The 14,055-nt window shown below is 53.8% G+C and overlaps 1 protein-coding gene across 3 annotated transcripts in view; it reads right to left on the bottom strand.

The window, feature by feature from the left end:
* Positions 1 to 14,055, bottom strand: part of STEAP3 (STEAP3 metalloreductase) — a 34,609-nt gene that overhangs the window by 10,958 nt on the left and 9,596 nt on the right. For all 3 annotated transcript variants that reach the window (XM_069460913.1, XM_069460823.1, XM_069460744.1), the window contains 2 exons: positions 6,177 to 6,676; positions 5,041 to 5,568 (listed from right to left, as the gene is read on the bottom strand). In XM_069460913.1, the coding sequence (XP_069317014.1) occupies positions 5,041 to 5,568; positions 6,177 to 6,668 (1,020 nt within the window). In that variant the 5' untranslated portion in view covers positions 6,669 to 6,676. The remainder of the gene's footprint in view (positions 1 to 5,040; positions 5,569 to 6,176; positions 6,677 to 14,055) is intronic.

Below are 14,055 nucleotides of genomic sequence, written 5' to 3'. Positions count from 1 at the left end.
GTGAGGGAGCAGTGGCTCGTGAGGACCTGCATGAGGACCCGGTCCCCGGCCACCGCAAACAGCCCGTGAGAGTCCCCCGCAACCTGCCACAGCACTGCCCTCAGAACGCCGCGGTGCCCCGTGCCGGGCGCAGCTCACCGGAAGGGAGTTGTAACAGCTCTCCGTCTCCCTAGTGACTCCCCATGTCTAGGGCTAATCGAATTGGCCACCTAGAGAACACCGAGGGGGCGGTCGCCAACGAGAGACGGAAAGATGGCGTTCGGGCGTGGGATTTCCCTCTAGGCTGCGGGTTAGATGTTGAAGGACCAGTGAGGCTGCAGCAGCGGCCCTTCTCCCTGTCCCCATGGCGGGCAGGGGGTGGGAAGAGGGGGTACCCACCCGTTGCCTGCCAGACCCAGAGGAGGAGGAGGCAGCAGGGTGTGCAAGGGGCTGCCTGGGTGGGCGGTGGAGAGACCCCATTGGAGTCCCACAGGCCTTGGGGTCTAACGTTGACTCTGCCACTGGGGGGCAGTCGTGAGACCCTGGGCAGTCACTTTCCCTGCCAATAGCATCCTGTGTCTCTCTTGCTATGTTACTGCAGGACTTAAAAGGACGGTGTTGGTGAGACGAGTAGCATGTGCTGGCACACAGTAGGTGCCTAAAATAACAAATGACTGGTGCTGTTGTTCTTAGTGGCAACTGGGCAGTTAGATTAGTTCTTGCACCAGGCTGTACGTGTACTCGTCTTAAGGGATGCCTGGTGTTGTGGCCAATTTAACAAGCAGTCGCTCAGTGAACGTGCACTGCCCTGGGAATCTGTGTTAGGAACCCTGGACCTGAAGGTGTGGAAGACCCAGTCATGGAACTTTGAGTTGGGTACGAAGTGGTGTATAAGAAAAATAATAGAAGTATGCACAAAATAGAACAGATGACAGAGGTGGGTATGAGTAAGCTGGGGGATGGGCTGGGGGAGCTTAACAGAGGTAGGGTTTTGAAGGAGGAATAGGAGTGTGCCAGGCTGTCAAGATGTCCCAGGATGGTTATTCTGGGCCAAGGGAAATGAGCTCTGCCCATTTAGAGGACAACATGGGACCCAAATGTGACATGTCCCAGGAGAAGTGGGGGAGATGAGGCTGGAAAGGGAGTGTGGCCGCATCATGAGGCGTCTACCATTATCCCAAGGACAGTGGGAGTCACTGAACACCTTCAGCAGTGGCATGGCCGGGTGAGAGTTTTAGACTGTTCTTTGACAGCCATGTGCTGATTTAGTTTGAGGTGAGGGAAATAGGAAAACAGTGTGCAGGTTAAACATTGTCTTTGATCTTGATCTTTGATTTTGATCCTGAAATGCATCTCTGGGGAAACGCACAAACAAATCTGAAAGCACTATGCAAATACCAGCTATCGTTGGTGATAATACTGTCAATGAACATGATCTCAATGGTTTTCTCTACAGCTGGGATCCAGGTTTGCTTCCAAATCTATGGACTCAGGGGCTTTAAGGAGATCTTGGAGAAGGCGTTTTCTGTGCCCAGGCCAGCACTCTCCTTTAACGACAGGGCCCCGCGGGCAGCCGGAGTGGGGAGTGGCCATGCGGGGGTGCTGTGGCGAGGTGCCCCTGGGCAGGCAGGGAAAGTCACCCAGCAGGCAGGGACTGCCCTGGGAGGCCCTGCGCCAGGAACTGAATGCAGAACAGCCTCAGTGCCAGGCTCAGGACCCGAGGGCATGGCTGCCCCAACATCTCCAGGCTCGGGCAACTCCCCACTCCTGGGCCACTCTGGGAAGCCCCTGGCTCCCTCAGACCATGCCCCAGGGACACCCACCTCAGCCCTGGCTCTGCCCTTGAGAACTCAGCGGGACAAGTTTAAGCCCCTTTGCCTGTGAGGCCTTGGGTGTCCCTGAGAGCAATCAGGTCCTGCGGGAGGGATGGTTGCCTGGCAACCTCGCCAAGGCCACAGCCCTCCGGGACTTTGGAATGTGGGGGAGAAGTTCCTCTCATGAGCCCCTCGGTGCCCTGGTATCTGCATCATGGCAACACTGAGTTAACATAATATCAAGGAGAACCTTGACAGGGCAGAGAATTTAGAGGAAGGACGCCGGAGGGTGGCAGGGGAGGGAGGGAGCAGTGGTCATGCCTTGTGTCTGGGGGGAGGGGCATTACCTTCTTCCTCACCCCTGCCTGAAACACCTGCCAACGCAAAGGACAGGGGCTCCCATATCAGATCTGCCACCTCCTGGGCAGCAAACGTTGGACCAGTCCCCAAAGAGCCTCTCAGAACCTCCTGCTGAGGGGATTGACTGTTTAGAAGTGAGTAAAAATACCAAACAGCATTAAAAATATTAGCACTAGGCCCTTTTGTTGCGACAGGGAGGCCCGTTTGTCATCTGTGGTGAATATATCTTGCTCTTGTTCTGTAAATCTATCTTGCCTTTCCTCAATAAACTTCATTTCATGCTAAAAAAAAAAAAATATATATATATATATATATATATATATATAGACACTAGGAGAGAACTTGATCTACACATCAGGGCCCTGAGGACAAAAGAGGGGCTATAACTTTTTCAAAGTCAAGGTCTTTGTTCTAAGCAGTGATACTGGAGAACAAGAGTCCAGAGCTCTGGCCTTCAGGCCTCTATGCCCCCCACACCAGCTGAGGCACGGGACAAGGGTGGGCCCAGGGCCCCAGGGCCCAGCAGAGTAGGTGCTCGGTGAATGAGTGAATGAATGATCTGAGTTCTGAAATCATTTATTCAACTGTTACTTTGCGTTTGTTTTCCCTGTAGAAAGCAGTGTAGGTACCAGCTGGATCTGAATCCCAGCTCTGCTACTTACTGGCTGTGTGACTTTGGTCAAGTTGCTTAACCTCTCTCTGCCTCAGTTTTCTCATCTGTAAAATAAGGATAGACCAGGCCAGGCGTGGTGGCTCACGCCTGTAATCCTAGCACTCTGGGAGGCCGAGGCGGGTGGATCCCTCAAAGTCAGGAGTTCGAGACCAGCCTGAGCAAGAGGGAGACCCCGTCTCTACTAAAAATACAAAGAAATTATCTGGCCAACTAAAATATATATAGAAAAAATTAGCCGGGCATGTGGCGCATGCCTGTAGTCCCAGCTACTCGGGAGGCTGAGGCAGTAGGATCGCTTAAGCCCAGGAGTTTGAGGTTGCTGTGAGCTAGGTTGATGCCACGGCACTCACTCTAGCCAGGGCAACAAAGCGAGACTCTGTCTCAAAAAAAAAAAAAAAAAAAAAATAAGGATAGACCAGCACTTGCCTTACAGGGATGAGATAGGTTACATGCATCCACAGTAGGTATGAAAAGCTCTTAGAATGGTAGCTGGTATACAGCAAGGTCTTTTTAAAGGCTTGTGACTATTATTTTTTCCCTTCCTCTCAATTCCATCAGGCATCTTGCTTCTCTGCCTGAAGTCGGGGATTCTTCCTTTCTCTTATGAGAGTCTGAGCCCACAGATACAATGATGCCAGGTGTCTGTGGGTGGGGAAGGACGAGGGCAGCTGGGAAGCTGCCAGCAAGGAAGGAGGAGCCCCGGGAGTGAGTAGGGAGGGGCTGATGTCTGTTCCCAGGAGCCACCAGCCTCACTTCCCACGGCTCCTGGTACCCCATCCTCTGAGGCGGTGGCCCTGTGGTAGGTGTGCCCCCCGAGGGGACCACTAGGCCCCTGCATCCTGAGCAGGAACAGGAGCTGCAGGGGCCATCCAGGCTGCAATGAGGAGTGGATGAGAAGTGTCTCACTGGTGCCTGGACCAAACCCCACTGGGCAGCTATCGTCCTGGAGTGGTCAGGAGCCATGCACCAACCAGCCCAGAGGCTGGGCCTGGAGGTGGAAGTAAGTTGGAGAAAATGGAGAAAGGCAGTGTTGCTTGCAGACCTGAGCTTGGGACTAGCAGGTCTGCTCACCTGTAGTCAAGCCAGGTGAGCTTGTGAACCAGGATGGAGCATCCGGAGCCTGTTTCTATGGGTACAGGTGCCAGCTGATGCCACCCCTGTCCCCACGTGGCCTGTCCTGAAGGCCCTCCACTTCCCAGGAATTCTGCTGGCAAAGGAGCACCATGTGGGTTTTATAGATGAGTGAATAATACCAGCCCCCCAAATAAAAATCCCTAAATCCCAAAACCCTCATTCCTGCAGCCTTCCCTGTCTCAGCTGATGGCAACTCTATGCTTCCAGGCGCTCCGACCAAAACCCCAGAGTCATCCTTGATCACCCCACACCCCAGGCCCACTACATCAGCACTTCTGTGTCGTCCAGGGCCGCCCTGCCTCTCTGCTGCTCCAGTGCCCTCCCAGCCTCGCTGCCTGGCATCTGGCGTGCACGGCCTCCTCCGGCTCCTAGGAGCCCAGCTGCCTCTGGGCCCGGTTGTCTGTTCTCAGCCCAGCAGCCAGAGTGAGCCAGGTATCAGGTGGGTCATCACTCCTCAATTCAAAATCATCACTCCTTGGCTCCCTATTTCATGCAGAGCCCCAGGTCAAAGCCCTTCCTCGGCCTTCAAGACCCCCTGGTCTGGCTTTGACCTTTCAGGCCTCTTCTGCCACTCCCTTGTGGGCTCTCGCTATGGGGGCCTCTTGGCTGCTCCTCCAACATGCCAGGCATGTGACTCAGCTCTCGCTGCTCCCTGGGCCTGCGTCACCCCCCGCTGGCTACCTGGCCCACTCTCCCCTTCTTCCCACCTCTGCTCACATAGCGTCCACTGAGCAAGGCCTCCCCTGACCATCTCTAAAACCGCACCCCCACTACCCTCCCCTGCCTTCCTTTGTGCCTTAGCACTCACGACTTCCTAATGGCGTGCTACAACTCACTGCTTTATTTTAAGTCTGCCCCACCTGGGCTGTACCCACGAGGGTAGGGATTTTCATCTGCTTTCTTCACTGATACTCAAAATCTTGGACAGCAGGATGTGGGCGCTGCCCGATCGGAACAGAATCCTCAGTTGGCAAGTGGTGCGGCTGCACCTGTGGGTTCCAGCCGCACCTGGCTCACCGAGGGCGCTGGGCGGGCACGTGCTGCGTGCGGCAGGGAGCGCGGGCGGGCGCGGGGCGGTACCTGCTTGATGGCCAGGTTGACCAGGTCGTAGTGCTGGGAGCGCCTCAGCGGCAGGCAGAAGCTGTAGAGCGCGTGCAGGGCGGCGCAGAAGAAGCTGAGCAGCCCGATCTGCTTGCGGTGCTGCAGCCAGTGGTCCAGCCAGTCGGGGAAGCGGCGGTACTTGGTGCCCCGCCGCAGCTGCAGGGCGGATGCCAGCACGCCGGGCAAGTACACCAGCGACAGCAGCACGTAGGCCACGCATGGCAGCGTGGTGTTGACCACGGACACCGGCAGCTTGTAGAACTTGTTCTTGCTTTCCTGCACGTAGGGCTGCAGCACGTCCCGGATGAAGTTGTAGGCATAGAAGCAGATGAAGAGCCCCAGGGCCAGGAGGGTGGGCACCTTCCACCCCGGGAGGAGGCGCAGGGGAATGGCCTCCACTTCCCGGGCGGACGCCAGGGATCCCATGTCCACAGGCATGAAGCCCATGGCGTGCACCATCTCAGAGACAGCATGCTTGGCTTCCGGCTGGTCACCACAGATGGGCACCTGTGGGCAGGAAGTGGCAGTCAGATGGGGTCACAGGCCTCTGGAGTGGGCAGGGCCTCAGTGAGCATCTGGGCCAAACTCCGTACTGAGCAGCTGAGGAAACTGAGGCTCAGAGGGACAGCGACTTGCCCAAGTGAGCTGCCCGTTAATGGTGCAGCTGGGGGCAGAGGGGTTCTGCCTCCTGGGTCAGGGGTCTTTCCTCTGCCACCTGGACCTCCCAGCCAGGCCCACTATTTATGGAGAGAAACTGCTAACAGTGAGGGTCTTGCCCAGCTCACTGACATCAGTGGCCACAGGCAAAATGCCCGTCTAGGCAGCCCCCACCGGCCCTTGGAATAGCTGCTTTTGAAACCATAGCAGAAGGGACCTGGGGTTCAGATTCCTATGGAGTGGGTTCATATCCCAGCTCACCAGCGGTGGGACTCTGAGTAAGTAAAGTCATTAACATCCCTGAGCCTCAGTTTCCTGCTCTGCAAAATGAAATTTTGCAGTGATGTGACATTGGCTGTAAAATAATGTATGAAAAAGGCCTGGCATGCTGAAAGCCACAAGGAAAATTAGCCATTTATATATATTGTTATGATGGATGTTATTCCGCCAGAACCTACCTGCCTGTTCCCATCCCTCGGGCCAGCCTGCAGGGCCCAGGCAGAGATGACGTTGAGGGCCTTAACCACTGTGCAGGTGGGGAAGAGGGAGGCCAGGTACTCAGCATTGGACTCGCGATGTTGAAGGTGCTCTTGCTCTGTGGGGTTGCTCACATCCACCAGGATCTTGCCGGCCAGCTGGTGGCTGAGACTGCACAGCGAAGAGTAGTGCTCCCGGAACACGGCCACGAAGATGACCTCTGGGGAGCTCACTGCATCCCCCTGGAAAGTCACCTGGGCCACTGAGGGGAACAGCCCAGCTGTGCGTTTGGGGTTGCGGCTCCCCACCACCACGCTGAAGCCAGAGTTCACCAGGCGTGTGGCCAGGGAGCGGGCAAAGTCCCCGCTCCCCAGGATGCCCACTTTGGGGGCCTCACTGGGGGCCTCGGCAAGGCTGCTATTGCTGTCCACCAGGCGACGGCCGATCAGCGGCTTCTCCATCTCTCCTGACATCTTGGTGGCTGCAAGAAGAGAGGAACCTGGTCACTGGAGGGCTCCCTTCCTGCCACCTCCCTCCTCTTGTCCACAGTAACTGCATGACAGTCAGACAGTCACCCAGCAGGTGTTCACTGAGTGCCACCACGTGCCGGCACCAGGGGACAAGCTGAGCAAGACCCAGCGCCTGCCCTGAGGAGGGAACAGACTCAGGAAGGGGAGAGAGAAGGACTTCTGCCCTCCCTCCTTTGTCTTTCCTGCTGAATTATTTCCTCGGGACAAACTGGCAGGGTGGGCATGGGGGAGAAGGCCCTGGGATTTCCATGACCAAAGCTATACAGTGCCACACTTCTTTTCAGGATTATGTGAGGGACAGTGTCACTAGCCGGGAGTGACCATTTAACCTCAACTTCACCATCACGGGAAGAGTGAGCGTGTTCCTGTGCTTGGCTGCATTTTGCATTTTGGAACAGTTCTGCTCATGCTCTCCCTGAAGGACGTGAGGAACAGCTGGAGTCAGGGACCTCATCTTACCTGACTTTGGACCTCACTATTTGTCTTGGGGCCTGGCACAAAGGTGGTGCTCGGTGTTCACTGAACGAATGTATGATAGGAACGAACCCTGAAGCCCTCTTCTCCAAGGCTAGGACTCGGAGACATGACAGTAAATGGCCCCTGAGGCAGGGTGGGTGCCCTGGGACCTCCTTCGCTGAGCCCCAGATATGAGTGGACATGGAGGAAACCCTAGACTTGGGCAGGAGTCTACAGTAAACTTGGATGGGAAAATTATATTTTAATTGTCACCAACTTCTAAATGAAATTTACCAGTTCCTTTAAGCATGAAGGTAAGCAACAGAGTTTTTCATCAATACTGACCAATGTCATATCACAAATTTAATTGTAAACAAGTTCTCCTAACGCTATTTAAACTCATCACTAATTTGAAATTATGGTAGATATTAGACCTGCTAGTAGATCTTGTTATTTAATGTGCTGATACGGAAGCATGCATATTGCTACTGTACATCTTTTAACAAAAATTTTGACTGTTGGCCGGGCAGGGTGGCTCACGCCTGTAATCCTAGCACTCTGGGAGGCCGAGGCAGGCAGATCGTTTGAGCTCAGGAGTTTGTGACCAGCCTGAGCAAGAGCGAGACCCCATCTCTACTAAAAATAGAAAGAAATTATATGGACAGCTAAAAATATATGTAGAAAAAATTAGCTGGGCCTGGTGGCGCATGCCTGTAGTCCCAGCTACTTGGGAGGCTGAGGCAGGAGGATCGCTTGAGCCCAGGAGTTTGAGGTTGCTGTGAGCTAGGCTGACGCCACAACACTCTAGCCTGGGCAACAGAGTGAGACTCTGTCTCAAAAAAAAAAAAAAAAAAAAAAATTTTTTTTTTGACTGTTTCATTGTGTTTCCTTTCTAACCCTAGGTTATTTTATTTTATGCACGTGAGAGAATTATTCTGGGCAGAAGTCCACAGGCTCCACCAGCCTATGGGACCACAGGGGTTAAGAGGCCCTGCCTGGAACTGGGGGAGCAGCAGGGATGGCTTGAATTGCCCCACGTGGGTGTCTGCCTCTTCCCACTTTTCCACAGCACTCCCCTGGCACCCTCAACAGCAGGTAAGGGGGTGGGTACAGGGTCTAATGCCAGTATGGAGCAGGGGGGCCAGGAGACTGTGGCCTGGCTCTGCCATGAACCAGCTGTGTGTCCTCAGACAAGCCCCTGTGGACCCCAGCTCCCACCTTGGTCAATGGAGATCACATCTCTGATCTCAGATGACACATAATGCAATCCTAAAAGGTTTTAAAAACTGTGGCATGGGCCTTTTACAAGGCAACGGAAGCTCCTATTTATGGGATGCCTGCCATGCACTGGGCACTGTTCTCAGGCCTTTCCTGGAGTGATAGTCCCCTAGTCCTCACAAGGACCCCATGCATTAGACCCTGTTAATATCCCCAGTTTGCAGAGGAGGAAACTGAGGCTCCCGGAGGTTGAGGAACTTGCTCCGGGTGGCACAGACAGGTGAGGGAAGGAAGAGCTGGCTGGCGGTCTGTCTGCCTCTGTAGTCTGACTTCACTCAGCGTCTTACCGCCCAGACAGAGGGCAGCGAGCCGTCTGGAGAGCGGCCAGGCTGGGCCCACACCAGTGGGGAGAGAGGTCAGTGTGGAAAGGGGGTACTGACTGACTGTCCATCCTGAGAGTCAGGGGACACACCTTCCTGTCCTGCCTCCGCCACGGTGCAGGGAACTCCTTAGCCTCCCGCACAGCTTTAAAGTGGCTTTGACACATCGCCCTGCCTCTCTCACGGCGGAGCGGGGACTGGCTGAGCTGAGCCACCGAGGGTCATTTTTGCGGGGGCCACGCTTCCTGCGCCCACAGATGGGGGGGCCACACCCGCACAGACGTGCAAGCGCCCACCAGGACCCCCACCCGGCCCACACCAGACCCGACCTCTCTCCAGAATGTCTGGTTCCCTCACCTTTAAAATGAGGACACTAACTCCACCTCTCTAAGCGTTGTAGTGAAGACGAAATGGGTTGGTATGTTTAGAGCTCGGAGCCATCTCTCCTGAGGGGTGTGTGTGTGTGTGTGTGTGTGTCCTCTAAGTTCTTCCCGGGCAGTGGCCACATCAAACTCTCCTGCCCTCCGGCTGCCTAGCACAAGGCCGCTGCAGGTGTAGAGGCCGGCGGGGGCTGGAGCAGCACAGGTGGTGCTAGTTCTGGAGGTCCCAGAGGTCCAGCGGAAGCCCCTGTTGCCTGTCCATGTGGCCTGCAGGTGAGGGTGTAACTAACCCTGTCTGAGCCCCAGCTCCTTTCAGGACCTATTTATAGACCGATGAGGGAGCAGGGAGGGGATCAGATTGCAGCTTGGTGGGCAGAGGCCTGTCGTCTGCACACAGACCCACCACCTCCCCTCCCAAGCTGCGGACAAAACACCACAGAGGCTCCCGTGTCCCTGTGGGCTCTGGGTCTCTGCCCAGGCTCGCCTGTCCCCTCCCACTTCCCGGCAGGGCCACAGTGTGGGTTCTGTTCGTGGCTGGGAGCCACGCCAGGCCCGCCGGCCTGCCTGCCAGCTTCTGCCTGCTCTTGAGCAGGCCACATGTGGTGGGCGGTCATGACGGCCACAGCCCCATGGCCTCTTCTCTGTGGGCAGCCGACCACCCTCCAGGTATGAGTGGCCAGGGCAGGCCTTGCCACGGGGGTCTCTGCGGGGTCAGGTGTGGGCAGGGGTGCCGGGGCAACCGACAATCAGAGGCCAGCCTTGACACCCTGAAGCCAGTTATCATGAAAACACAGATTCTCCCACAGAACTCTTCTCTAAATGTACAAAGTGTAGAGATGGGCCAGGCTCATGGCTCACGCCTGTAATCCCAACACTTGGGAGGCCAAGGTAGGAAGATGGCTTTGGCCCAGGAGTTTGAGACCAGCCTGGACAACATATCAAGACCCTGTCTCTACAAAAAATAAAAATTAGCTGAGTGTGGTGATGCCTGCCTGTAGTCCCAGCTACTCTGGAGGCTGAGGTAGAAGGATCGCTTGAGGCCAGGAGCTGGAGGCTGCAGTGAGCTATGATCAAAATACTGCACTCCAGCCTGGGTGACAGAGTGAGACCTTGCCTTTAAAAAATAAAAAATAAATAAATAAAAACTCTTAAAGCTTAATGTTTAAAAAGACAAATGACTTATATAAAAATGGGCAAAAGATTTGAATAGACATTTCTTCAAAGAAGATAGACAAATGGCCACTAAGTATATGAAAAGATGTTTCAGGCCGGGCGCGGTGGCTCACGCCTGTAATCCTAGCACTCTCGGAGGCCGAGGTGGGCGGATCGTTTGAGCTCAGGAGTTCGAGACCAGCCTGAGCAAGAGCGAGACCCCATCTCTACTAAAAATAGAAAGAAATTATATGGACAGCTAAAAATATATATAGAAAAAATTAGCCGGGCATGGTGGTGCATGCCTGTAGTCCCAGCTACTCGGGAGGCTGAGACAGGAGGATCGCTTGAGCTCAGGAGTTTGACGTTGCTGTGAACTAGGCTAACGCCACGGCACTCACTCTAGCCTGGGCAACAGAGTGAGACTCTGTCTCAAAAAAAAAAAAAAAAAAAAAAAAAAAAAGATGTTTCACATCATTAGCCCTCAAGGAAATGCAAATTAAAACCACAGGGAGACATCACTTTACACCCACTATGATGGCTATAATAATAATTTTTTTAAAAGACAGATAATAACAAGTGTTGGTGAGGATGTGGAGAAATCACTCACACTGCTGGTGGAATTGTAAAATGGTGCAGCCAGTGTGGAAAAGAGTCTGGCAGTCCGTCAGAAGATTAAACAGTTTCAATATCACCCAGCAATTCTACTCCTAGGCTTATAACAAAGAAAAATGAAAACATATAGCCACACAAAAACATTTACACCAATATTCACAGTAGTATTATTCATAATAGCCCCAAAGTAGAAAACAACCCAAATGCCCATCAACTGATGGATGCTTAAACAAAACGTGGCACATCCATGCAATGGGGTAAGATTTGGCCATAAAAAGAAACTAAGCACCGATACACGCTCCCACACGGATGAACCTTGAAAGTATTATGCTACATGAAAGAAGCCAGTTGCAAGAGGTCACATATCATATAACTACATTTTAATGAAATGCTGGAATAAGCAAATCCAAGAGACACAAAGTAGATTAGTGGTTGCCAGGCAATGGGCGACAATGGGAGGTGACTGCTTACTGGTACAGGGTTTCTTTTTGGGTTGATGAAAATATTCTAAAATTGATCGTGGGGATGGCTGCACGATGCTGGATACACTAAAAGCCATTGAATTATATACTTTAAATGGCTGAATTGTATGGTATGGGAAGTCTAGCTCAATAAAGTTGTTATAAAAAAAGAAAAGTCGCCATGAAAAAAGAAACGGAGACACCGCAAACTGTTACTAGCATGTGTAAACTAAGAGTAAACACATTTTGGGTGAGAGCTTAAGGCATCAATTTTGTGACATCAATGTTGGTGGCGGCTATGGTTTGGATGTTTGTCCCCTCCAAACCTCATGTTGAAATGTGATTTGGTCCCCAGCGAAGGAGGTGTTTGGGTCATGGGGCAGGTCCCTCAGGAATAGATTAACGCCTTCTTTCAGGGGTGAGTTCTCTCACTCCACTAGTCCCCGTGAAAGCTGGCTGTTTTAAAGAGCCTAGCACCTTCCGCTCTCTCTGCTTCCTCTCTCGCCATGCGATCTTTGCCATCCGCCCTGCGTGGAAGCAGCCTGCAGCCCTCTCCAGATGCAGATGCCCAAATCTTGAACTTTTCAGCCATCAGAATCGTGAGCCAAATAAACCTTTTTTCATTATATATTGCCCAGCCTTGTGTATTCCTTTATAGCAACACAGAACAAACTAAGAGTGGCTTCTGTAACCTTCTAAAGTTATTTCCTAGTTGTTTTCCCCATCACTGAGTTTTCTAAGCCCATGACCTCAGGAGAGATGGTACCTTGGGCTAAACAGTTCTCTTGGCTTTTGCTCACACAGCTACTTCTCTGCACTCCATCCATGCAAGCTGACAGCTGTTTCAGGGCCACGTGGGACGGCATGCGTGTGCCAAGTGCTGGGGTCTGAAGCCCACCCCACCAGCGCCTGGGATGGGTGAGTGAGCAGGGCAGATGTGTTGCAGCGGGAGGGGACAGGAAGCATCGCCTGCTATCCGCCCACGTGGCTGAGGATTTATACCAGGTTGTGCGGGGGAACTGGCGCACAGCTGCAAGTCTGTCGGTGGGGCATTAGGGCCGATTACTTCCTTTCTTCCCTGCAAAGTCATCCCTTCCCTAATTAGGCAGAGGATCCGATCCCTGGGACACTCCAAATCACACACCTGAAGCCACCACTGGTCACTGGGAGCTTGCCCAGCCAGGCCAGGCTGCTGTCCCCAGGGCAGCTGGCAGGACATGGGCAAGTCACTTCACCTTTCTGGGGCCCGGTTTCCTCGTCTGCGCCATGGGGTGATGCTACTTACTTTAATGAGTTGTAAGAATTATATGAGGTAAGTAAAGTGCCATATTTTAGGCCTGTTAAATTCACTCATTTTTCATTTTATTCTTCTTTCTCTCTAGGATTTTTTGTAAACCTTTTTGTCTGTGTAAAGCAGAAATAGATGCGTCTAAATCAATATACGGTGTTCTCTGCCAAATGGAAAAATTTACTTTAAAACGTTCTAAAAATGTGCTCTAAGATAATGGCCTGGAAGCACACGCCCATTTCTCCCCAAGACAATTGGAGGAAAAAACCTGCTGCTATTTGGGACTCGGGGAGGAGGGAGAAGGGGCGGCTGAGCTGGGGGAGGGGGTACCGTAGGGAGAGGCTGGCTGTCAGGGGCAGGGTCCTGGTGGTTTGGGACAGGGACACTGCGCTCCCTGAGTCCTCTAGCAGCTGAGAGTCCTAATACCCCGCTCCCTGTCAGGGACAGTCCTCATGTCATCGGGGTTGCCAGGACCCCCAGCTCCTGGATCAAGCTCACACCAGCTGCCTCTGCCTTCACAGCCCTCGAGAGCAACCCCTGCCCCACTAGACAGTATTTTTTCCCTTCCTGTCTGTCTCCTCCCTGGACTCCAAGCTTCTCAAGGAGGGAACCGTTTACTCAGTTCTACTACTCACTTCTGTGACCCCAGCACTCAGGCCGCATCAGGTCAGACCTGAGCTGCATCAGCATTACCTGGAGGCCTTGTGAAAACACATTGCTGGGCTCCATGCCTGGAGTGTCTGATGCTGCTGCAGGGCCCACCCTTCAGTAGCCCTCCCTGGCCCCCAGGCAGACTATCAGCGCTCTCTCCCTGCGCTCCTCATCCCTGCGCACCCCTCGGCGGGGACTCTCTGGTGAGAAGGTGGTCAGCGTCACCACGACATTGTTAGTGGAGCCACTGAGGGACACTGCTCCCGCGACCTCCTCCCCTGCCCATGTGGGTCACAGGCCACTGCAGGCTGGAGCAGAAGAGAGGAGCGGTGCTGGGGAACCCAGGAGCCCCCTAACACCCTGACTGGGGGCATGTTCTCAGAGGGTGGAGTTTCCGGCCTTTCATCCAGGACTCCTTCTCCACCATGACTCGACAGTCCAGCCTTGAGAACAGTTGGAACAATCCATTACAGTTCATTACTCCGCAGTGCCAGCACGTGGGCAGGATGGGGTTGGCGCTGGTTGGGAAGGGGAAGAGGAAAGCCCAGCGGTCAGCACCAAGGCCAGGGGCTGGAAGTGGGGGTGGGGAATTGGGGTGGTGCAATTGGGAGGATGGCCAAGCCCTGGAGTCCCCATGGTGCACAACGCCAGGGGGCGCCATGCACACTGTAACTCCTGGGGAGAGTGACCCCTGAAGTTGTGCAGTGCACAGCCTGTGCAATTTTATGC

Source organism: Eulemur rufifrons, chromosome 1, assembly GCF_041146395.1.
Source record: "Eulemur rufifrons isolate Redbay chromosome 1, OSU_ERuf_1, whole genome shotgun sequence".
Classification (NCBI taxonomy): domain Eukaryota; kingdom Metazoa; phylum Chordata; class Mammalia; order Primates; family Lemuridae; genus Eulemur; species Eulemur rufifrons.
The sequence above is the reverse complement of the archived record's forward strand: the minus strand, read 5'-3'. Positions and strand labels throughout refer to the sequence as shown.